Below are 23,500 nucleotides of genomic sequence, written 5' to 3' on the forward strand. Positions count from 1 at the left end.
CTTGGGGCCTTCGGCCGGGCAGCCCTCCTCGGGGTCCTTGCGCGGTTGCGTAGCAGCTGCCAGGACGCGGCCGACCCGGATGCGGGTGGGGAAGCTGCGTGAGCGTGGTCCGCCTGCCGGTCCGGGACTGGACGGGGGCCGGGGCTCGCGGGGGGCGCTGGCTGGGGGCTGCTGGCCACAGGTGGGCCGACCTGCGGCGTCCCTGGTCTCTCCAGCCCTCGCCCGGGACCGCACGAGAGGAGGAGGCCGCCCTCGAGGCGGGCTCAGCTTGTGGAAACCGCCCCTCCGAGGCCGGCCGTGGGCCCCGGGCGAACGGAGGGCCAGGGTGGGGAAGGACGGGCCGGTGGGTTCACGCGGCGGTGCGGGAGCGAGGCAGCCCAGCCTGGCCGCGGGGGCGGGGGGGTTCCCCCAGACACGTTTGGTGCCCCTGACATATTGAGTGAAAGACCTTGCCCGCTGGATCGCGAGGACAGCGACAGCCGTAAATGTCGAGCGTGGAGTGATAGGGCTGGGCTGGGCTCGCGAACGGGTCGCTCCGGCTACAGGGTGGAGGTGGAAGACACTCGGAACTAGTGGAGGTTGAAATAACACCAGAGAAGAGGGTCTGGGGAATGCCCGCCTTGAGGGAGGACGGGGCAGCTACTGACTGCGGTAGGGTGGAAAATGGAGGGGAGGTGAGAGGCGTGAGGTGGAGGGTCAGGAGTACAGGTTAGGCGTCTTTGGCCGTGTGCTCTGCCATTCAGTGATGAGCGCTCAGGCTTACAGAGCACTCTCTGCCAGTGTCTCACATTGATCATGTGACATGGGCACTGGTTATGGTCACTGTTTTACAACTGAGAAAACTTTTGTATGTGAAACTTGTAACTGTTGAACTGTGGCTTCAGCGTGGCTTTAGAATACTGTCTCTCCAGGTGGGAGTGGGAGGTGTGGCCCTGAGCATAGCTGCAAAGATGATAGGGTAAACCACCCTAAGAGGATCTTGGTGGGGACAAGATTACAACAGGGTGATGGGGAATAGAGAAAGATGCAAGTGTGTTCTTGGGCCCCGCTCTCATCAGCTCATTGTTTCCCTTGTCCAGGCAGATGAAGAAGTAGATTTGGTTGAAGCAACTTATCACTTTAACAAGAGACTTTTGATCTTCCCAGGCAGTGACTAGACCCCCCTCCCCTGGGCTGAGCCCTTTTCTACAGCCAGGAGCCAATGGCCGAGGACAGAGCCAAATCCTGTGAGCTGGACCAAGAGAAATACGATGCTGATGACAACGTGAAGATCATCTGCCTGGGGGACAGTGCTGTGGGCAAGTCCAAGTATGTTGGGAGATTAGGGAAGAAAGACCAGGCCCAGAGTGGGTCTGGGTTATTAGAAAAATCCTGCGGAGGCACAGAGGAGCATGCTCCTATGGAAGTGGTGAGGGAGTAGTCTTGGCTGGAGCCCCGGCGTGCATGGGGGAGCGAGGGGCATCACATCAGCAGCTGTGCATGTTGGGGCACGGGCAAGTCGTAAGGACTGAGGAAGCTGAGCTGTTTCCATGAGTCCTGGCAGAAGGTGTGGGGCGGGTCACCCTAGAGACTGCTAAAGCAGTCCAAGGTGAGGCAGTGAGAACTGGGGTATTCCAGTATGTGGTGTGTGGGCTGAGGGATTGCAAGGTGGAGACAGTGGGAATGGAGAAGGAAAAGTGTGAGACGTGTGACTAGCACAACCAGTGACAGAATGAATAAAGATGATAAAGATGCTTTCCTGGAGGAACTCGCTGAGATTGAGAAGAGTGGATAGAAATGATGACTGAGTGTAATCAGCATAAAGATTAGTGTTTTCTTCTAACTGGCTTCGGTGCCTGTGTGCACGGGGGTGGAACTCCCCACCTGGAGAGTTGAAGGGAGGCCCTGGCAGCTTGTCTCTACGAGGTGTGATCCTGTTTGTCACTTGTGGGCTGCTGAGGGCACACACCTATTTCTGCCGTCACAGGATGAGGGTAGACTTGCCCCTGACCAGATGTCTGGTTTAGTCTCATCTCCCAGCTGCTCCAGATCCACGTTGTTTTCCACCTTCATCTTTTATTAACATATCCTTGGACTCAGGTAGCTGTGAACAATTCTCTAGGGGCCTTGCTGGTTTTTAGGCCATCTTCGTGAATTCACATTCTCTTTCTCTGCCCCACCCCAACACTCACACTGTAGCTCTAGTTTAGTATTTTACAGTTGCTTTGACCATCCTCAGCACCATGCCTGTACAGTGAAGGTGGGGATGAGTGTAGTAGTTTGGGGAGATTACTCAGTAAATAACACCCCCTTTTCCCCCACCCAGCAAACAGAGAACAGGAATGGCAGGCAGTGGAGAGCAAACTGTCAGCTTTATAACTGATAGACATGTTGGAGGACGTAGTTTGGTGTGCGATCCAAGGTGGCTACCCAACCCCTAAGTTCAATGCCAGTGTCTTATAAGCCTCACTTAAAACAACAAAAAATAAGAATCTAAGCAGTTAACAGGACGTCAAAGATTATCACAGCGTTGGCCTCTACAACTACAACCTTTGGAAAACAAGCCAGTCTCCAGCAGCTAACAGTGTCTCAGGGAAAACGTTGTCCCAGAGACAAAGACCATGATGAAAACACAGTGTGTCTGAGGAGAGATGAGCAGGTGGGCAAGTCTTGGTTCAGTTTCACTGGGACTCAAGAATTCTGTGCCTGTTTTCAGTATCTCCAACTTGTGAATCTAAACTCAGTTGGGGGAAAACTATGAAGAGGTTAATTAACCCCTGCGTTCATCATAACTGGAGGGCATCTGTCTGTGCACAGCCTCCTCTGGGTAGTGGTTGTGAGGTGGTGCTGCCACCTTGCACGGCTTGGAAAGTTAGAGTAGTGGCAGCCCCACTCACCAGGCCTTCCTGGAAGTGCCTTCCTTTCTCATGCAGCAGCTTCATGCCGCTCCATTCCATTTCCTCTTTAGGCCTATTTCTGGCTCCCCGAGCCTCCCTTGAGGGTGGACTCCTCTGCTGCATGTGAGCGGCTGTCCTCAGACCTGGGCACTGCCTCCTGGGGAGGCCTTTCCTTCCCTCCTGCACGCGCCACCTTCCTGAGCTGGATGCTGCTGCAGGGAGATGTTCTCCCTGACAGCCGCATCTGACCTAGCCAGCTCATGACCTGAGTGTCCTGCCTGGCTGCCAGTCACTCGACAACAGCTGAGCACTACCAGGCCAGACCCTGTTCTAGGTGATGGATAAGAGCCCCTCCCTGAGTCCCCACTTATGCCCAGGCATTTTCTTCACGTTTTCTGTACCACTGGGACTGCTGACCAGACTGAGAGGTACCCATGCTCTTACTGTGGCTTCTCTGCAGCTCCAGAAGCCATCTTCCCCTGGGAGTCGTTTAAGGCTCTCCACCCCTTCCCTTTCTTCTTTTTATGGATTTCTATGGACCTCAGATGTTCTTTCTGCTTAATAACAAGACAAGGCCTTTTCTGACTCTGTTTGAGAGTAGTTAGGTCCAGGTGCATTGCCTTTTTCTTTGATAGCTGTCTAAGTGGGCCTTAGGGTCTCATTTTCCCCTTAATAACTGTCCATCATTGTGCAAAGAGGGCAAAGGCACACACTCGCTAAGGCCACATGGTGTAAGTACAAACTTGAGTCGACTGGGGGAAATTATGAGGAGAGACTACACAGCATGCCCCATGTCCCAAGCTCTTGTTATCCCTGAGGGCTGGGAGTAGATGGGCTGGATGCCTTGTGGAAAGGGCCTCAAGACAGGGATCTGGTGCCTATAATACTCTAAATATTTTTGGGAAAGGACTGTTTATGTGACTGTGTAGCAGTGGCAGCCTCCCGGGGCCTCCAGAGGGTAAACCTGCTCTGCTTTTGAACTCAGGCCTGCCAAGCTGGCTGTCTGCTAAGCTACAGAAAGTTGAGAGGGAATTTGTATCTCAGTCCTGTCGTCCAGAGGCCAAACTTTCCTTAAGAAAACCCCTCTCTGCCTTTGTTTGCACTCTTTCACTGCTCCTGCTGTGATGAGGCAAGTCTCGCAACCTCTGCTGTTCCCCCTCCGCTTCCTGAGCGCGTGATCTCTCCAGACAGTGTTCCAGGCACAGGTCTTTTTCTTACCCTCTGTGGCTGCAGTACTTTCATTGTGTGGTTTTCTACATCCATGTAAGAAGGTGGTGTATTTTCTTTATAATATGGGTTCTATTTCTTTTTAGTTATAAATGAAATCCACCCCCCTTTTACAATGGAAGCTGCAGTTTAAATCTCAGAAGTGTAAAATCTTGGCTAGAGTGTATTAAATTGACAGACAGATAAGGAGTGACCTCACAAACGTGGGAAAAGAGCAGTTGCAATGTAGAGAGTGGTTAGGGCAGGCCAGTGTTTACAGGGGACGTAGAACAAAGACTTGAAGGAGGCAAGCAAACGAGCCATGCAGATATCTAGGGGAGGAGCATTTCAGCAGGAGGAAATGGCTAGTGGCTGGAACAGAGGGAGCAACAGAAAGAGAATGGGAGAGAAGAGAGGAAAGGGAAGAGTCAGTGGTGGTGCTGGAGATCTGAGGAGCTTGATCTGATGGGAATCAGATGGGAAACCATTGGATGGTTTGAGCAGAGGAGTGACTTAAGTCTAATTTTTTTTTTTTTTGAGGAAGATTAGCCCTGAGCTAACATCTGTTGGCAGTCCTCCTCTTTTTTGCTCAGGAAGATTGGCCCTGGGCTAACATCCATGCCCATCTTCCTCTACTTTATATGTGGGACACCACCACAGCATGGCTTGATAAGTGGTGCGTAGGTCCGTGCCCGGGATCCGAACCTGCAAACCCTGGGCTGCCAAAGCGGAGCACGCGAACTTAACCACTATGCCACTGGGCTGGCCCCCAAGTCTAATTTTTTAACTGGATTAGTGACCACGTTCTGAATAGATATTCATCTCAATAATCAATAGATCAAGCAGGGAAAGAAGTAGTAAAGTGATGACGCATTTAAACAACACAGTTATCAATGTTGATCATTCATGTATATAGAGAGATATATTTAAGAGTTTCTATAGGGAATTTTAATTTTGTGTTTCACTGACGACTGATGATATTGAGCACCTTTGCACTTATTCGTACTTATTGGCCATTTGGAGCTCCTCTTATGTGAAATGCCTGTTTAGGCCAGCTGCCCATTTTTATTGGATTGTTTGTAGGAACATCTTTATACCTTCTGGACCTTCTTTCAGTCTGTGGCTTTTCACTCTATTGTTAATATATTTTGATTAACAGAAGCACTTAATTTTAATAAAATCAATTTAATCTTTGAAAAGATTGTTAAATTAAAAAAACTATTTAAGCTTTATTGAGAGGTAATTGATATATAACATAGTTAAGGTGCACAATGTGATGATATGATACACGTATATATTGCAAAATGCCTATCACATGAGGTTAGTTAACACATGCATCACTTCACATAGTTACCTTTTTTTGGTGTGTGGTGAGAACGTTTAAGATTTACTTTCTTAGCAACTTTCAAGTATATAATAACAGTATTGTTAACTATGGTTACCATGCTGTACAATAGATGCTCAGAACTTAATCATCTTATGACTGGAAGTTTGTACCTTTTGACCAACAGCTCCTCGTTTCCCCCACCCCTCAGCTCCTGGCAACCACCATTCTATGCTGTTTCTGTGTTTGACTTTTTGAGATTCTATAGAAAAGGGAGATTGTACACTATTTGTCTTTCTCTGTCTGACTTTTTCCATTTATCATGGAAAGGTTCATTCATGTTGTCACAAATGGCAGGATTTCCTTCTTTTTTATCGCTAAGTAATATTCCATTTTATACACACATGCATATGCATACCTCATTTTGTTGCGCTTCACTTTATTGTCCTTCACAGATATTGTGTTTCTTACAAGATCCTCCACCAGCAAAAAGATTGACTCGCTGACTGCTCAGATAATGGTTAGTGTTTTTCAGCAATAAAGTTTTTTTTTTTTTTTTGTGAGGAAGATCAGCCCTGAGCTGACATCTGATGCCAATCCTCCTCTTTTCTGCTGAGGAAGATTGGCCCTGGGCTACCATCCATGCCCATCTTCCTCTGCTTTATATGGGATGCCGCCACAGCATGGCTTGACAAGCGGTGTGTCGGTGCGCGCCCAGGATCCGAACCTGCAAAACCTGGGCCACCGCAGCGGAGCGCGCGCACTTAACCACTGCACCACCAGGCCGGCCCCTACAATAAAGTATTTTTTAATTAAGGTATGTACATTGGTTTTTTTTGACATAATGCTATTGTATACTTAATACACTACAGTATAGTATAAACTAACTTATATGCACTCGAAAACCAAAAAATTTGTATGATTTACTTTATTGTGATATTTGCTTTCTTGCAGTCGTCTGGTGAACCTATGTTCACTTGAGAAGAATGTGTATTCTGCTGTTGTTGGGTGGAGTATTCTGTATATATCTGTTAGGTCTAATTGGTTTATAGTGTTGTTCGTGTCCTCAGTTTCCTTGTTGTTCTGTCTGGTTGTTCTACTCATTATTGAAAGTGGGGTATTGAAATCTCAATATATTATTGTGCAGCTATCTATTTCTCCCTTTAGTTGTGTCAGTGTTTACTTCATATTTTTTGAGACTCTGGTGTTAGGTGCATATATGTGTGTAACTTTTATATCTTCTTGATAGATTGAACCTTTTATCAGTATATCCTTCTTTGTCTCTTGTGACTTTTTTGACTTAAAGTTTATTTTGTCTGACTGTAGTATAGCCAGTCCAGTTCTCTTTTGGATAATATTTGCATGGAATATCTTTTATCATCCTTTTGTTTTCAACTTCTTTGTGCCTTTGTATTTGAAGTGAGTCTCTTACAGACAAGCGCATACATGGATTATGGTTTTTTAATGTATTCTGCCAATCTCTCACTTTTAATTGGAGATTTTTATCCATTGCCATTTGCAACAATAATTAATTACTGATAAAGAATTACTTATTTCTGCTATTTAGCTATTTGTTTTCTGTATCTTCTGTTTTTTCCTCAATTTCTCCATTATTGCCCTTTTTTTGTATATAGTTGATTTTTGGTAGTGTACTATTTTGATTCCCTTCTTCATTTTTTGTATAATTATTTAGTTTTTTCTTAGTGGTTACCTTGGAGTTTACAATTAATATCTTAAACTCATAACAACCTATTTGAATAATACCAATTTAGTTATAACAGTATATTATAGTATTATATAGTATATATATATACACACACACACACTCTCTCTGCTTCTAGATTTCTCCATCCCTCCCCTTTATATTGTTTTGTCACAGATAACATCTTTATATGTTAAATGCCTATTAACGTAGATTTGTAATTATTGTTTTATCTATTTGCCTTTTAAATCATATAGGAAAAAAGAGGAGTTACAAACTGGAAGTACAAGAATACTGGCTTTTGTATTTACTGATGTGGCTGCCTTTGCTGGAGATCTTTTTTTTTCGTACGACTTTGAGTTTCTGTCTGGTGTCCTTTCGCGTCCCCCTGAAGCACTCACTTTAGCATTTCTCATAGGGCTGGTATCCTGGTGATGAGCCCCATTAACTTATGTTTATCTGGGAGTGTCTTAATTTCTCCTTCATTCTTGAAGGATACTTTTCTGGGCATAGCTGATGGTTTTTCCTTTCAGAACTTTAAATATGTTATCCCACTGCCTTCTGACCTCAGTGGTGTCTGGTGAGAAATTAGCTGTTTATCTGATTGAGAATTTTTGTCTTTGGGTTTTGACAATTTGCCTGTAATGTGTCTTGATGGGGACCTCTGTGAGTTAATCCTGCTTGGAGTTCACTGAGTCTCCTGGGTGTGTATATTCATGTCTTGCATCATATTTGGGAAATTTTTAGCCATTATTTCTTCAAATATCTCTCTGCCCTTATCTCTCTCTCTTCTCTTTATGATGCATTATGTTAGTATGCTTTATGTTGTCCCACCAGTTCCTTGGACACTGGTCATTTTTATTTGTTTTGCTTTCTGCTTCTCAAACTAGATAATTTCAATTGCCTTATCGTCAAGTTTGCTGATCCTTTCTTCTGCCTGCTCAAGTATGCTGTTGAAACCCTGTAGTGAGTTTTTCATTGTAATTATTGTACTTTTTAGCTCCAGAATTTCTGTTTGGTTCCTTTTATACTTTCTCTCTCTTTATTAATATTATCATTATGTTCATATATCGTTTTCTGATTTCCTTTAGTTCTTTATCCATGGTTTCCTTTAGCTCTTTGAGCATATTTAAGATAATTGATTTAGCATTTTTGACTAGTAATCCCAATGTCTGGATTTCTCCAGGGATTGTTTCTGTCAGATTCTTTCTTTCATGTAAATGGGATGCACCTTCGTGTGTCTTTGTATGCTTTGTAATTATTTTGTCAAGAATTAAACAGAGTATTTTAAAGTGGTAACTTTGGAAATCAGATACTCCCACTCAGGGATTGCTCATTTCTGCTTGTTTAGGGCTGGAGCTATCCATTTGTAACTTTTCCACCTATTTGTGCAAAGTGTATATTCGTTGTTTTGTGTGGTCACTGATGTTTCTGTTCCAATATCTGTGGTCAGTGACCTGACAAAGATTTCCTTAAATGTCTGGCTCCAAAAAGGGAAAGAAAAAAAAGGTGTTTCTATCCATCAAAGTCTCCAGTCAATGCTAGCAGGGACAGTCTTGGAGGCCTGAGAAGGCTCAGACCCGGTTCCTCAGGGATCTACCCAAGTGGTCAAAACATGCAACCCAGACTTTTCGAGGGCAGTCTCTCTACTGCCCTGACACCAGCCAGACACTTGGAACACAGGTTACTACATCATTGTGGTGGGACTGAGGAATAGTTGCTGGTTTGTGCGTGTTGTTCTTCCACCCGAGATCAGCGTTGTCTCTTGTCTCCTTTCATCTAGCACTGTGCTGGTTTTTATGTGTCCAGTCAGATTCCAGAGTTCTGAAATAGTTGATTCTGATCATTTTTTTCTAGGTTACTGATTGTTTCAGTTGAGGGATTGACTCCTACAATTTCCCCCTCCACCATTTTTTTTTTTTTTTTTTTTTTTTTGTGAGGAGATCAGCCCTGTGCTAACATCTGCCAATCCTCCTCTTTTTTTTTTTTTTTTTTTTTGCCAAGGAAGACAGCCCTGGGCTAACATCTGTGCCCATCCTCCTCCACTTTATATGGGACACCGCCACAGCATGGCTTGCCAAAGCAGTGCATCGGTGCGTGCCCGGGGTCCGAACCAGCGAACCCCGGGCCGCCGCAGCGGAGCGCGCGCACCCAACCGCTTGCGCCACCAGGCTGGCCCCTCCCCCTCCACCATTTTGTGTAATGTCCTCAAGGTTCATTTATTGCCATGCATCTCAGTTGCTCCCACACCATTGATCGATACAATAATCCTTTACCCCATTGAATTGTAGTAATGTTTTTGTTTTAAATCCACATAACATATATGTGGCTGTATATATGTTAAGCGCTCATTTATTGTCTGTCTTCATCCCCTAGAATGTAAGCTCCATGAAGACAAGAGTTTTCATCTGTTTTGTTCAGTGTTATATCATGGCACCTAGCGTAGTATCTGGTAAGTGGCAAGCACTCAGTAAATTTTTTTTTAATTAGTTTGTACTAAAATTGTTTAGTCTGTTCTGTGAAGAACATTTATGTTATCATTTTTATGCTATTAGACACAATACTGCAGTGAATATTTTTGTGCCTGCCACCTTGGGCACACACTTAGACCTGGGGTGAAATTGCCAAGTTTTAGGGTTAGCTCAAACTTCGAGATATCCAAATTACTCTCCAAAATAGTGATATTAAATTTACAATCCTACCAGCACAGTACAAGAGTTTCTGTTGCTCCACAAATTCTCCAACATTTGGTGTCATATGACTTTGGGATTTTGGTAATCTGAGGGATATGAATGCTACTTCATTTTATTTTAATTTGCATTAAAATCATTAAATCATTAAATTAAAGGATTGAGTATCTTTTCAAATGTTTGTTAGCCATTCATCTGTGAATTGCCTGTTCATATTTTTAGTACACAGGTTGCTTGTTCTCTTATTCACTTATCAGATCTGTTTATATTTTCTGCATATTTTTTTTAATTTTATTTATTTATTTTTTTCCCCCCAAAGCCCCAGTAGATAGTTGATGTCATAGCTGCACATCCTTCTAGTTGCTGTATGTGGGACACGGCCTCAGCATGGCCAGAGAAGCGGTGCGTCGGTGCATGCCCAGGATCCGAACCAGGGCCGCCAGCAGTGGAGCACGCGCACTTAACCGCTAAGCCACGGGGCCAGCCCCATATTTTCTGTATATTAATTCCTTGTCAGTTATTGGCACTGCACATATCTTCCCAGTCTTTGTTTTTTTGTTTGCTTTTTCTTAAATTTTCATTTTGAAATATTATAGATTCCCAGGATGTTACAGAGAGTGCCTGTGTACCCCTCACCCAGCTTCCCCAGTGGTTACATCTTACAGAGCTATAGTACAATATCAAAATCAGGGAAATGGCATTGGTTCAATGCAAGTCTATAATTCTGTATCATTTTATCACGTGTAGATTTGTGTAACCATCACGAGAATCAAGATAGAAAACTATTCCATCACCGCAGAGACCTTGGTCATGCTACCTGTTTATAGTCACAGCCATCCCACTCCACCGCCCACCATCACTAACCCTTGTAACCTCTAATTTATTCCCCATGTCTGTAATTATGTTATCTTGGCGACATTGTATAAATTGAATTATACAGTATGTGACCTTTTTTACTGAGCATAATACCCTTAGGAGCCATCCAAGTTGTTGGGTATATCAATAGTTTGTTCTTTTTTATTGCTAAGTAGTCCATGGTATAGATGTACCACAGTTTGTTTTTTCCAAAATGTTCCAGTTAAGTGACATGTTGTTTCTTGGTGATGGCTGTTACACGTAAAGCTGCTATGAACATATGTGTATAGGTTTTTGTATGGACATAAGTTTTCGTTTTGTGTTGTAGCTAGATCATATACTAAGTACATTTCATTTGTTAAGAAACTCAAATTTTTTTCAGAGTGTCTGTTTTCCCACCAGTAATATATGAGAGATGCAGTTTTTCTGCATCCTCACCAACATTTGGTGTTACTGATTTTTATGTTAGCCATTCTGATAGGTGTATAGTGACAGCTCATCATGGTCTTAATTTCCATTTCCCTAATGGCTAGCGAAGTCAAACATCTTTTCATGTGCTTATTTGCCATCTGTACATCCACTTCAGTTAAATGTCTCTTGCCCATTTTCTAATTGGATTTTTTTAACTGAGTTTTGACAGTTCTTTATTATTCTAGATACTAGTCTCTGTTGGATATGTTGTTTGCAACCATTTTCTCCGATTCTGTAGCTTATCTTTTCATCCTCTTAAATAGAGTCTTTCACAGACAAAAGGTTTTAATTTTCGTGAAGTCCAATTTGCCTTTTTTTTTTCTTTTATGGAGCATACTTTTGGTATTACCAAAGTCATGGGCTTTGGTCTTCACCAAGCCCTAGGTCCCAAAGATTTTTTTCCTATGTTTTCTTCTAAAACTTTTATAGTTTTAGATTTTACATTTAAGTCATTAAGTGATCAATTTTGATTTAACTTTTATTTAAAGTCTGAGGGTTTTGGGTAAAAGTTTTTTTTTCTTTTTTTTTTTTTTGCTTATAGATACAGTATTCAATTGGTCCAGTGTCAGTTGTTGAAAAGGCTATCATTCCTCCAATGAATTGCTTTTGCACATTTGTAAAAAGATCAGTTGGCTGTACTTCTGTGTGACTGTTTCTGGGTTCTCTCTCTCTCTCTCTTTTTTTTTTTTTTTTTGTGAGGAAGATCAGCCCTGAGCTAACATCCGTGCCAATCCTCCTCTTTTTGCTGAGGAAGACTGGCCCTGGGCTAACATCTGTGCCCATCTTCCTCCACTTGATATGGGATGCTGCCACAGCATGGCCTGACAAGTGGTGCATCAGTGCACCCCCGGGATCCAAACCCAGGCCGCCAGCAGCGGAGTGCGTGCACTTAACCGCTACGCCATGGGGCTAGCCCCCCTGGGTTCTCTCTTTTGTTCTGTTGTTCTGTGTGTCTAACCCTCTGCCAGTACCACACAATCTTTATTACTGTGGCTATATAATAAGTTTTAAAATCGAGTAGATGGATTCCATCCCCTTTATTCTTTTTCAAAATTGTTTTAGCTCTTCTAATTCCTTTGCCTGTCTATATAAATTTTAGAAAATCTTGCCTATACCTATAAAACGTCTTGCTGGGATTTTAATAGGCATTAAGCCTGCATATCAATTTTGGGAGAATTGGCATCTTTTTTTATAATGAGCTTTCCAATTCATAAACATTGTGTGTCTCTCCATTTATTTAGATCATCTTTGATTTCTTTCATCAGTATTTTGTAGTTTTCAGCATACCAGTTCTATAAATGTTTTGTTAGGCTTACACTTAGGTATTTCTCTTTTTTTTGTTTTTTGAGCATTTATAAATGGTATCATATTTTAAATTTCTGTATATATGTTTGCATTGCAAGTGTATAGAAATACAGTTGATTTTTGTGCATTGACTTTCTATCTTGTGACCTTGCTGAACTTACTTATTAGTTCTAGGAGTCTTTTTTGTAAATTCCTTAGTATTTTCTCTATATACCATCATGGCATTTGCAAAGAGGGACAATTGTATTCTTTTCTGAGTCATATGCTTTTTATTGCCTTTTCTTGCCTTATTGCACTGGCTAGAACTAAGGTAAGAGCAGATATCTTTGCCTTGTTCATGAATTTAGGGGGAACACATTCAGTCTTTCACCATTGATTATGTGTTAGTTGTAAGTTGTTATAGATGCTCTTCGTCAAAGTTAGGAAGTTCCCCACTATTCTTATTTTTCTGAGACTTTTTTATCATGAAGGGGTGTTGAATTTTTTCAGATGCACTTTCTGCATCGATTGATATGATCGTGTGATTTTTCTTCTTTAGCCAGTTAATATGGTAGATTACGTTGATAGATTTTCAAATATTGAACTAGGCTTGCATCCATGAAATAAATCATACTTAGTCATGGTGTATAACTTCTTTTATATATTGCTGAATGTCTTTGGTTTTGATATCAGGTAAACTGACCTCATAAAATGAATTGGGAAGTGTTCTCCCCTATTCTGTTTTCTGGAAGAGATTGTGTAAAATTGATACTAATTCTTTGAATGTTTAGTAGAATTCTCCCCTGAAACCGTTTGGGCCTAGAGATTTATAGTTATAGAGCTATTCAAATGCTCTGTTTCATATTAGGTGAGTTTTGGTCACCTAATATTCCTTTTAAGGAATTGGTCCATTTTGTCTAAATTGTCAAATTTTTGTGTGTAAAGTTGTTTGTAGTATTATAGTTTGTAGAAGACTGTGATGTGCCTTACTGAGAAATATGTGTGTTAGATAAGCTTCCTCAGGCATGAGTTATAGTGCCTGGTGAGTCAATATGAAGTCAACATTAATGAATCAACAGTAAAAATGTAACCAGAGGCTCACAGGAACCTAGCCCTGTAATTCCCCTCAGAGCAACAGTTCAATATTCACTAATTCATTGTTTGTGGTGACCTTATAGGACATAACTACTATGAATAACAACAATCAACTGTAATTCTTGATTTGTTACGGCTTAAGTCTGCCATTGTAGTTTTTTTCTGTTTTTCATTTCTGTATTTGTTTGTTTTCTGCCTCCCTGTGGGTTGCTTGAACATTTTTAAAAATTCTATTCTGATTTATCTGTAGTCTTGTTGTGTATCTCTTTGTGTAGCTTTTGTAGTGGTTGTTCTAAGTATTATATTGTATATACGTAACTTTTCAGTCTACCAGTTAGAGTGAAGTGTAAACACCTTACTTCCCTTTATGTCCCTTTACCCTCCCCTGTTTAATTAATACCCTCCCCTTAATTAAAATTAAGTATTTCCTCTACATGCATTGAGAACTCCATCATATAGTGTTATAACTTGTGCTTTGACCATCAAAAATAATTTTAAAAACTCAAGGGAAGAAGAATGTTTATTGTACTTACCCATATTTTTTCTTACTCTGTTCTTTATTCCTTCTTGATACCCCAAGATTCCTTCTTTATTGTTTACTTTCTGTTTGCCATTCTTTAGCCATTTTTTTAGGGTAGGTCTGCTAGAAACAAATTCTCTTCATTTTCCTTCGTATGAGAATATCTTGATTTCCCCTTCACTCTTGAGGGATATTTTCACTGGATTTAGGATTCTGAACTGACAGTTCTTTTCTTTTAGCACTTGAGAAATAATGTGCCACTTCCTTCTGATCTTCGTGGTTTCTGATGAGAAATCCTCTGCCATTTGAATGGTTTTTCCCCTGTAGGGACAGTGTCATTTCTCTCTCATTGCTTTCAAGATATTTTTCTTTGTCTTTTGATTTCAGGAGTTTTACTGTGCTGTGTCTTGGTGTATACTTCTTTGGATTTATCCTTTGACTTATGTTCAGCTTCTTCACTCTACAGGCTTTTATGTCTTTTTCCAAATTTAGGAAGTTTTCAGGCCTTATTTCTTCTATTGTTTTTTGAGCCTGGTCCTCTTTTTCCCCTCCTTCTGGGACTCCAATGACATGAATGTCATCTTATAGTCCCTCAAATCCCTGAGGCTCTGTTCGTTCTTTTCTGGTCTATTTTCTTACTACTATTTGTATTGGGTGACTTCTTTTGTTCTGTTTTAAAGTTCAGTGATTCTTTCCTCTGTTCTTTCCATCCTGCTGTGAGCCCATCTAGTGAGTTTTTCATTTTGGTTCTTGTATTTTCCAAGTGTCCTAAAATATCCACTGGGTTCTTCTTTATATCTTCTATTTCTGTGCTGAAAACTAGTCCATTGTTGAGACTTTGTATATTTTTATTTATTTCGAGCACATCTGTAATTGCTCATTGATGCATTTTTATGACAGCTGCTTTAAAAGCTCTGTCAGATAACTTTAATAACTGTATCATCACAGTGTTGGCATCTATTGATTATCTTTTTTCCTTTAGTTTCAGATCTTCCTGGTTCTGGGTATGATGAATGATTTTTGGTTGAAACTTGGACATTTTGAATATCATGTTATGAGACTGTGGATCTTATTTAAACCCTCTGTTTTAGCTGGCTTCTTGTGGCACTGCTTCAGCAGGAGAAGGGGGAGAGGCAGCACACCACCCACACCCACCACTTCCCTAACTGCTGGTGGGAGTGAAGTCCCGGCTCCTGTGGTCTCCACTGACACTATGGGGAGAGCAAGCCCCATTACCATCTGGTAGGGAAGAAAGTTCTGGCTCTCTGCTTGGCCGCCTTTGACACCAACCCAGCGTGGGAATCTTGGGGCGCCTCATTACAGTGGCAAAAGGGTGGAAGTCTCGGCTCCGCACTTGGCCTTTGCTGATGGGGGTGGAGGTGGGGCTACAGTTTTTTGCATGGTGTTTAGATGGTGGTTATAGTCTACATGATTTCCGTCGTAGGCACTGGGGATGCAGCAATAAACTAAAAAATCAAAAACTGCTTTCATGGGCATTTCATTCTAGTTGAGAGAGAGAGACAGTCAATAAGTAAAATACCTAATATTTCAGTTGGTGTCACCTGCAGGGCAGAGATAGAATACAAGGTGAGACAGAATTTGCCTGTTATAAGGAAGATCATCAGGGAAGGTCTCATTGCTCAGGTGACATTTGAGCAAAGCCCTGAAGGACCTGCAGAATATTGGGGAAATGGCTTTTGGGTAGAGGGCACACCTCCCTGGCCTCGGTTTCCTGTGCATAAAGCAGGGGCAATTGTGCTTGTCAACAGTGTGAAGAGGTAGAAATAATGGATCTGAGAGCCTCACAGGGGCTCGTGTGTGCACTTACAGTAACATGAGCTGTTTGTTATGAGGGGTTAGTAATGGTAATTCCCAGGTTCTAGGCTTGGAGAATCAGGTGATGCCACTAACTAGATAATTCAGAGGCAGGGGCAGGGTTAGTGGGTTAAAGAAACTCACTTTTAGATCTGTTGAATTTATGGTTCACACAGACTTCTCCAGTGTCAATATATGGCAGAGCTCTGAAGAAAGTCCTGTATTTCTTCAACTAATATTGGTCATCAGCTGCTGTGGTGCCCAAAAAGGATTAAGGCGGGGTCCCTGCATGCAGGCAAAGCAGCTGTGGGTACTGGGCATTGTTACAGCAAGGGAGCCAGGAACTTAAGGGCAGTCAGGAAGAGGGCGGGTGGGCAGTTCCTGGGCGTTGTTCTTAAAAGGAAACTGTGTGGCTGTGGAGTGAATGGGAGGTGGGAAGCCACAGGTGGCTCCCAGGTTGTCAGCTGTGAGATCATGCAGCAGGGCAAGGAAGAGAGGTCGAGGGATATGTCTGACCACCTTGCACACTCTCCTTACAGACTTATGGAGAGATTTCTCATGGATGGATTGTATCCTTCAAGGTTTGAAATGCTCCTTGTTCCTGCAGCTCCTCCCCCCCTCATGCCAACTCAACCCCACTCCCCACCCCTTTGCTCCAGTGGTCCAGGGAGGAAGGATAGGTGAGTGAATGCACAGGTTTCATTCCTGCTGGTTTCTTGCCGACTGACCCACATGGCATCACACATAATCGATGCTGCATATTGTGGAGCTTACTCATTTGGATTTGCTTTATATTAGGAGGGCAAGTAGAATGGCTAATAGCTCCTGGTCAAATGCCTAGATTCAAACCCCTCCTCTTCTGAGTAGCTCTGGCATTGGGCAATTCACTTAACCTCTCTGACCTCAAAACTTGGGCTCTCTAATATTTAAAAATTCTCCAGTATGAATGAACTTTGTAAGGTATGGGTTGCCAGCCTCTCCCTCCTCCCATGAATTGTCACATTGTGCAGATTTGGAGTGAGACCTTCCCTGACAACTGGGATAGTTTTAAAAATCTTCCCAGGGGAATCCATTGAGAACCATGAGTGAGAAGAGCCTGGAGCCTCTTGCTCCCTGCCCTGGGCCCCGGCCCCCAGGTGGAGTCTGCGTGTATCTTGCATTACCTTCTACCAAGTGCTCCTTTGCACCCACCCACCTGCTTCCTCCTGGCTTTGCTGGTTAAACCACCCAGTGTCTTGCAGCTTCAGGAAGTATTATTCCCCAGGGTTTTTGTTACGGGTTCACACACAGGCAAACTACAATTCATAAACAGCTTGTCGAGGCTTCTTTCGCTGAAACGGTCATGTTGCTGCCTATGGCTGAGTTTCCTCTCTGGCCCGCAGGAGCCCCATCCATTAAGGAGCTGGGGCATCGACAGTTGCATTTTCCAACTAGCTGATGCCGTTGATGACAGCAGCTCTGTAAAATTCCATTCCATGTTTTCCCTTGGACTTAGATGGCCAGGACACACTCCCAGCCTCTCCCGCCCTTGCATTTCCATTGTGCCAGCAATATTTGAAGCTGATCCTCTGTCTGCAACATTCATTCAATTTAAAACCTAACTTCAGAACACAAAGGAGAGAGGGCCTGTTCCATCACACCAACGCCCCCCAAGCACCTTCCTTACCTCCCTTTTATTCATCTTTGCTCCTTAACCTGAACTCAGTCAGCCACAGCAGCTATCCACGTACGCCCTGACCCTGTACAAGCACACGGCCACGGTGGACGGCAAGACCATCCTTGTAGGTGAGCAGCACGCCCAGCTAGCCGACTCTCAAGGGGAGGGAGGGGGGAGGGGAGAGAAGGTCCCTGGGAGAGAGTCAAGCAGGGAGGAAATGAGACCCCAGGCAGGGACGAGGGGTGGTAGGGAAGACCCCGAGAGCCAGGAGGCCAGGGAGGGCAGGAGGAGGCACACAGGGTCTTAGTTCCAACGCTCTGACCTAGTGTTCTCATTTAGCTAGTGTAAAGAAATAATAAATGTGGTCTGAATATTGTCTTCCTCAAGGGGTTTTGACTTTCCGTGAGGTCACAACCTTCCCCTTGGCCAGGCCACACATCCTACCTGTGTCCCTCTGTGGTCACCACACGTGGGAAGTCTGCCTAGTGTTGACATTGGAGAGTCCCGCATCTTGTGGGTGGGGGAAGGGGGGCACCTACCTTCTTCCTCTTGAGGCTTCCTGTGTGCATTCTCCTTCCTCTTGGCCCTGGCCCTTTGTCTCCCTCTCACCCACCCCCACACACACGCACACACCTCTCATGGCACACCCAGGTGTTTCGTGTCCTGACGACACACACGTGTGAGCTGCGTGGTCTCCATTCCTCCCCATCCTTCCAACTTGTGCGTTGTGTTTCAGCACTCAGAGACCTGCACAGAGATGCTCAGGGCATCGAGTGTCTGCCCTCCAGCCCCCATCAGACAGTCAGAGCTGTGTTCATATTGCAGACTTTTGGGACACAGCAGGCCAGGAGCGGTTCCAGAGCATGCACGCCTCCTACTACCACAAGGCCCATGCCTGCATCATGGTACGAGACCAGCTGGGAGGCAAACAAAGGCTGGGCAAGTCTGGCCTGAGGAGTGAGGGGCTAAGGGACCCAGCAGCAGTGAACCCTCCCCACCAGGGCTGGGTGTGGGGGTAGAGGGGATTGGGCAGCTGGGGGATACTTCAAAATATATGTGCTCCCCAGAGGTTTTGAGTGAGAGCATGCCAGGGTGAGCCTCTCTTCAAGTGGGGATGGGTGAATAACCACCATGCTAGGGGAGCAGCAAGTTCAGGGCTTCAGCATCAGGCAGAGCATCTAAGAAGCAAATGGGGCCAGCCTGGTGGCATAGTGGTTAAGTTCGTGCGCTCCTCGTTGGCGGCCTGGGTTTGTGGGTTTGGATCCCAGGCGTGGACCTACACCACTTGTCAGCCATGCTGTGGCGGTGTCCCACATACAAAATAGAGGAAGATTGGCACAGATGTTAGCTCAGGGTGAATCTTCCTCAGGCAAAAAGAGGAAGATTGGCAACAGATGTTAGCTCAGGGCCAATCTTGCTCACCAAAAAAAAAAAAAAAAAAAAAAAACGAAAGAAGCAAACACAGTCCCTCCATGATGGCGTCCACCTACTCAGAGTAGACCCTATGGTTCCCAAGGAACTTTCCCTCCCAAACCAGCCCCTCTCCTCCCTCCCAGCCCCTCACTTTGCTGTCTAGAACACAGTCCTCAGTGGTCCACCCCAGTAGCCAGGGGGTAATAAGTGCGACAAGAGGACCTGAAACTCAGCCATGGGAAGGACCAAGAAAGGAGAGAAGAGCTGTGTAAACCTGTGTCCCTAGGACCTCCTTCCCATAAACTCCCTGGCTCCATCCTTGGGCCCACTATCCTTTAAGTACAAGAGCCCTTGGAATTTTCCAAAATTTTAATACTAGTACCTATAAGGGGACAAGACAAAAGAGGGTGACAGGGTAGTGCCCGAGGTTGTACTTGAAGTCTTGCATAGTCAACATCTCTGACCCTTGAGAACTGGGAGGGTGTGGGTCCCAGCCATTTCTGTGTCTGTTCTGCACTGGCACTTGGTGCTTTGAGCCCACCTCTCTTTTCTCTCTGGGAGTGACCTCCTGCCTCTGACATGTCTCCATTGGCTCCTTTTGGACCCTTTTCAGAGGCCCAGGGATGTCTGTCCTGCCAGCATCCCTGTGTGCCTGTTCTGTCGATGCCTACCACCCACCCCAGACTGCTGCATGGGGCCTGGCAGGTAGAAGGCACTCACCTTCTGATGACCATGTGGGGATCTTATAGTTGCAGAGGGAGCTGGGGTTCCACTCTCCACCTTGAAACCCTGATGGGGATGCTACTCATCCCAGCCAGCTTCTCCTCAGCTCTCAAAACAAGGAGAGGAAGCTCAGGAACCCAAACCTGGGCAAAAGGTGACTGTTTGATGGTGATCATGGGAGGCAGCCTGGTGTGAAGCACATTGGAGAAGTTTGATTACAAGCATGCTTTATAAGAAGTCTTTATTGGGAATTTAAGAGAGCATGGTCATTGGAATTGGGCCTAGGGAGTACCATGGAAGAGCCTCTCAGGTGGACCTCCTGCTGCCTCGGGGTGTGACAACTGCTGACCCATGCCCGCCATGCAGGGCAAGCCCCTGGCCCTGGGTGTGGTCCATGTTGCTCCTATGAAGGGCTGGGTGGTTTAGAAGTAAGATCAGCGGTTCCAGGGTTGTTCATCTCAATCCACTGTTGTGCTGGGGCGGTTTGGGCCTCTGAGTCTGTTCTGGAGGATGGCTTGGAAGCAGGAGCTGGCCTGTGAGGAGCTCCTGTGAGGGGCTTGAAGGATCCCTGCAAGGGAGAAAGGAACAACTTGAAGTGTCTTAGGACTTCTGGCATCCCTGCCCTTAGAGCAAGTCCAAAGTGCTCATGCTTCTTGCTGATATTTTAAAATAGGTAAAAGCTATAAATTATAAAAAGTTAATAAAATTATGATAAGCTACAAAATAAAAGATAAAAATTACTTTTAAGAAGTTTAAAATACAAAATGAATAGAAGATTAAACAAAATCTTAAAGTTAAAAGGAAGTCAATAGTAACTAAAGGAAGGTTCTAGAAACATTTAAAATTATTACAAAGGAATTTTAAAACAAAGTTTAAGCAATTAAAATAAGACTAGACTAAGAAAAGAAGTTCACAATTTGTAACAGACTATATTGATTAGTAAAATGATACAACTTGGTTAAAATAGGTAAATAGGATTAGGTGACAAGATAACAAATAAAGGAATAAAGATTTTAACACTTGGATCTGGAGGGTCTAGAGGGCTTCCCTGAAAGAGCACACACAAGCCCAGCCTTTGTGGTCACAGGGGCTGCAGCTCAGAGCAGATGCCCAATCCAGGATCCCAAGCCCATGGCACGTGGCCATGCTCACCTGCCTGTGTGTGTGAGTCACCTGGGGGTGGCGTGCAGTGACATTGACGCACCTGAGCTGACTTCTTTCCTCTGCTCATTGCAGGTGTTTGATGTACAGAGGAAAGTCACCTACAAGAACCTAAGCACCTGGTATACGGAGCTTCGGGAGTTCAGGCCAGAGATCCCATGCATCGTGGTGGCCAATAAAATCGATGGTGGGGCCATCCCTGCATCTGGGTGTCAGCAGTTCATGGGGGACCCACCACCACACGTTTCTTCCTCCTTTCCTGGGGCAACAAACCTTCAGTGATCCATCCTCCTTCCCAAGATAAAGCCCTTGGTTGCTTGCCATCACTCCCTTCCCAGTAAAGATGCCAACTGAGCCAACCTGCCCTCTTCCTGAGGCACGGATCCCTGTGAAATGAACTCTTTCTAGGTCACATCCCCTGACTGTCCCTGTCCATCCCACATTCTGGAATGGGGGCCTCCAGTGACCTACCCTGTGAAACCCTCTCCCTTTCCTTTGATGGACAGGCCAATGTCCTACCTTTTCTCTACAGCAGACATAAAGATGACCCAAAAAAGCTTCAATTTTGCCAAGAAGTTCTCTCTGCCCCTGTACTTTGTCTCGGCTGCCGATGGTACCAACGTTGTGAAGGTAATGGTAGACTGTGGGGGCATTCTAGTGAGGTTGGGGAAGGGCGGATGGTGAAGTGACCAGGGAAGCTACGAAGAGAAGGGCTTGCTGCAAGGATGATGGAGAGGATGGGCATTGTTGTGGGGACCGTAAGTGGGCATGTGGTGACAGGAAGGGGTCATTGTAAGTATTGACAGTAGAGGTGGTGATGGGCCTGGGCTTGGTGAGGAAAAAGTCCATTGACCATGCATGGGGTTAGGGTGTTGGGGAGAAGGTGAATTGAGGGGTGACCTTGCTGATTTTAGGGGTGGAGTATTGTGTGGACTTAGGACGGGACCTGTGGGTACTGTGCAGGCGGAGTCCAGGGCAGTGGTACCCACTGCTATGTTTTCCTTCCTAACACTTCCCCCAGCTCTTCAATGATGCAATTCGATTAGCTGTGTCTTACAAACAGAACTCCCGGGACTTCATGGACGAGGTTTTGCAGGAGCTTGAGGTAGGTCAGGCCCAAATGTCAGGTGGGATAGAGAAAAAGGCGTCTCTTCAGAGGGATGCAGAATATAACCCAATAGAGTGGCTCTTGCATGCCTTTGCAGGCAGCACATGCTCATTGTGTGCACCGCTCCTAGAAGTATCAGAGCTACAGTTGAGTAAATGCCGGGCCAGGCCTCACCTGCAACCTTGTTCACAGAACTTTGACTTGGAGCAGAAGGAGGAGACTATGCCGGAGCAAGAGCAGCGTGGCAGCATCGAGAGCCCATCTCCCTCCTGAGTCAGAAGGAGGCCTCTCTCCATGGCCAACTTGTTGGGTGTGGAGTGGCTTTCAGAATACCCCTCCCTTCCGCAACCCTCCAGCTCTGAACTGAGAAACTCTTCCAGGCCATCCCCTGCTCTACTTCCTACAAACTCAGCCATCCCATTTGCCTCCCCCACTTTCATGGCCCATGATACCTGACCCCTCAACAGTTGTCCCCTCCCCTGTACTCAGGGACAGGGATGGGGTCAGCACCAGCAAGCACTCTCAACAGGTGTTAGGAGGTCCATACCACACTCTGAAGCAGAATTAGGAATCAGCATCATAACCCTTGCCCCAGGATCGGACAGTGAAGAGAATCAGGGAACATGCTTTGTGTCTCTCTTAAATAAAAGGAAATTTAGGTGGTGTTTTTTTTTCCTCCCCTAAAACTGACCTCAGGATCTATTCATTGCATTTCCACCAAGGAAATGGTTTCTAATCCCTGACTACCCCTATTCCCACCCCTGCAGAATTGGGAGGCCTCCACCCTTTTTTCACATGGTCTCCCATTCTTTTTCCTCTTTAGTCTCCCAACCAACTTTTTTTAAAAAATGATTTTGAGCAGACAGCTGTTCCTTCCACAGGTTTTTCAGGAGGTGCGGCCAGTACATTGAGGCTGCAGTCACAGGCACACAAGTGAATGCAGGTGACAGGTCCAGCCTTCCTTTGCAGGACACAAATGTGATTGTCACTAACACAAAGGTCAATACAGCCATATCACAAGGCACACCCATTTGGGTTACAAGAAATTAAGAATTAAGACTTTAAGAAAGGCTTCCTTTAAAAGCCCTATTTCAGCGTGTGAGGCTTTCCTTCCTTTTGAGAACCAGCGCGGACATGGTGCTCCTCAGTGGCGAGGGCTGCGGGGAACCGTGCTGCTGCCTGTTCACTTCTCTCCAGTACTTGTGGTTCACTAGTGTTTTTATGATCATCTTGTGCATCATTTCCATCGTTTTTATTTATATTTGTTTCTGTTGTTTTCTTTTTTACAGTAAACGTTGAATTATATAAACACTGAGTGTATGTGCATGCTTTGTGGGTATGGATTTCACCGAGCAAAAAGCCACAAAAAAACTTGCAGGTCATCAACTACATTAATGGAGGGAGACCATCTGGATCTGTCATGCGAGGGTAACCCAGGCTGACTCTTGATTTAGTGTAATAAAGACCATATCAATGGAATTTAGTGTTTTAAAAAGAATGGGGATTGACTTGCGAGTCGAGAACAAATGTTTTTCCCCTTTAAATTACTGATATTAAAATTTCACCTTAAGAGATTTAACCTGACCGGGATTTTCAGGAT

The 23,500-nt window shown here is 44.6% G+C and overlaps 1 protein-coding gene across 8 annotated transcripts; it reads left to right on the plus strand.

The window, feature by feature from the left end:
• The first annotated feature begins 87 nt into the window (after positions 1–87).
• LOC101398270 (rab-like protein 2A) lies at positions 88–23,211 on the plus strand. Of its 8 annotated transcripts, XM_087442016.1 has the most exons (10): positions 5,948–6,223; positions 9,485–9,560; positions 15,115–15,265; positions 16,378–16,407; positions 17,544–17,623; positions 18,321–18,400; positions 20,868–20,979; positions 21,325–21,422; positions 21,814–21,897; positions 22,093–23,211. In XM_087442016.1, the coding sequence occupies exons 4-10, from the start codon at positions 16,382–16,384 to the stop codon at positions 22,171–22,173; spliced, it is 561 nt and encodes a 186-aa protein (XP_087298142.1). In that variant the 5' UTR covers positions 5,948–6,223; positions 9,485–9,560; positions 15,115–15,265; positions 16,378–16,381; the 3' UTR covers positions 22,174–23,211. The 8 variants fall into 8 exon arrangements, with proteins under 8 accessions (XP_087298139.1, XP_087298140.1, XP_014642210.1 ...); XM_087442013.1 differs by lacking the exons at positions 5,948–6,223; positions 9,485–9,560; positions 15,115–15,265 and adding exons at positions 88–181; positions 1,147–1,308; XM_087442015.1 differs by lacking the exon at positions 9,485–9,560.
• Positions 23,212–23,500: the final 289 nt, after the last annotated feature.

The sequence above is a fragment of the Ceratotherium simum genome, chromosome 17 (assembly GCF_057802395.1).
Source record: "Ceratotherium simum simum isolate JZ-2026a chromosome 17, ASM5780239v1, whole genome shotgun sequence".
Taxonomy (NCBI): Eukaryota; Metazoa; Chordata; class Mammalia; order Perissodactyla; family Rhinocerotidae; genus Ceratotherium; species Ceratotherium simum.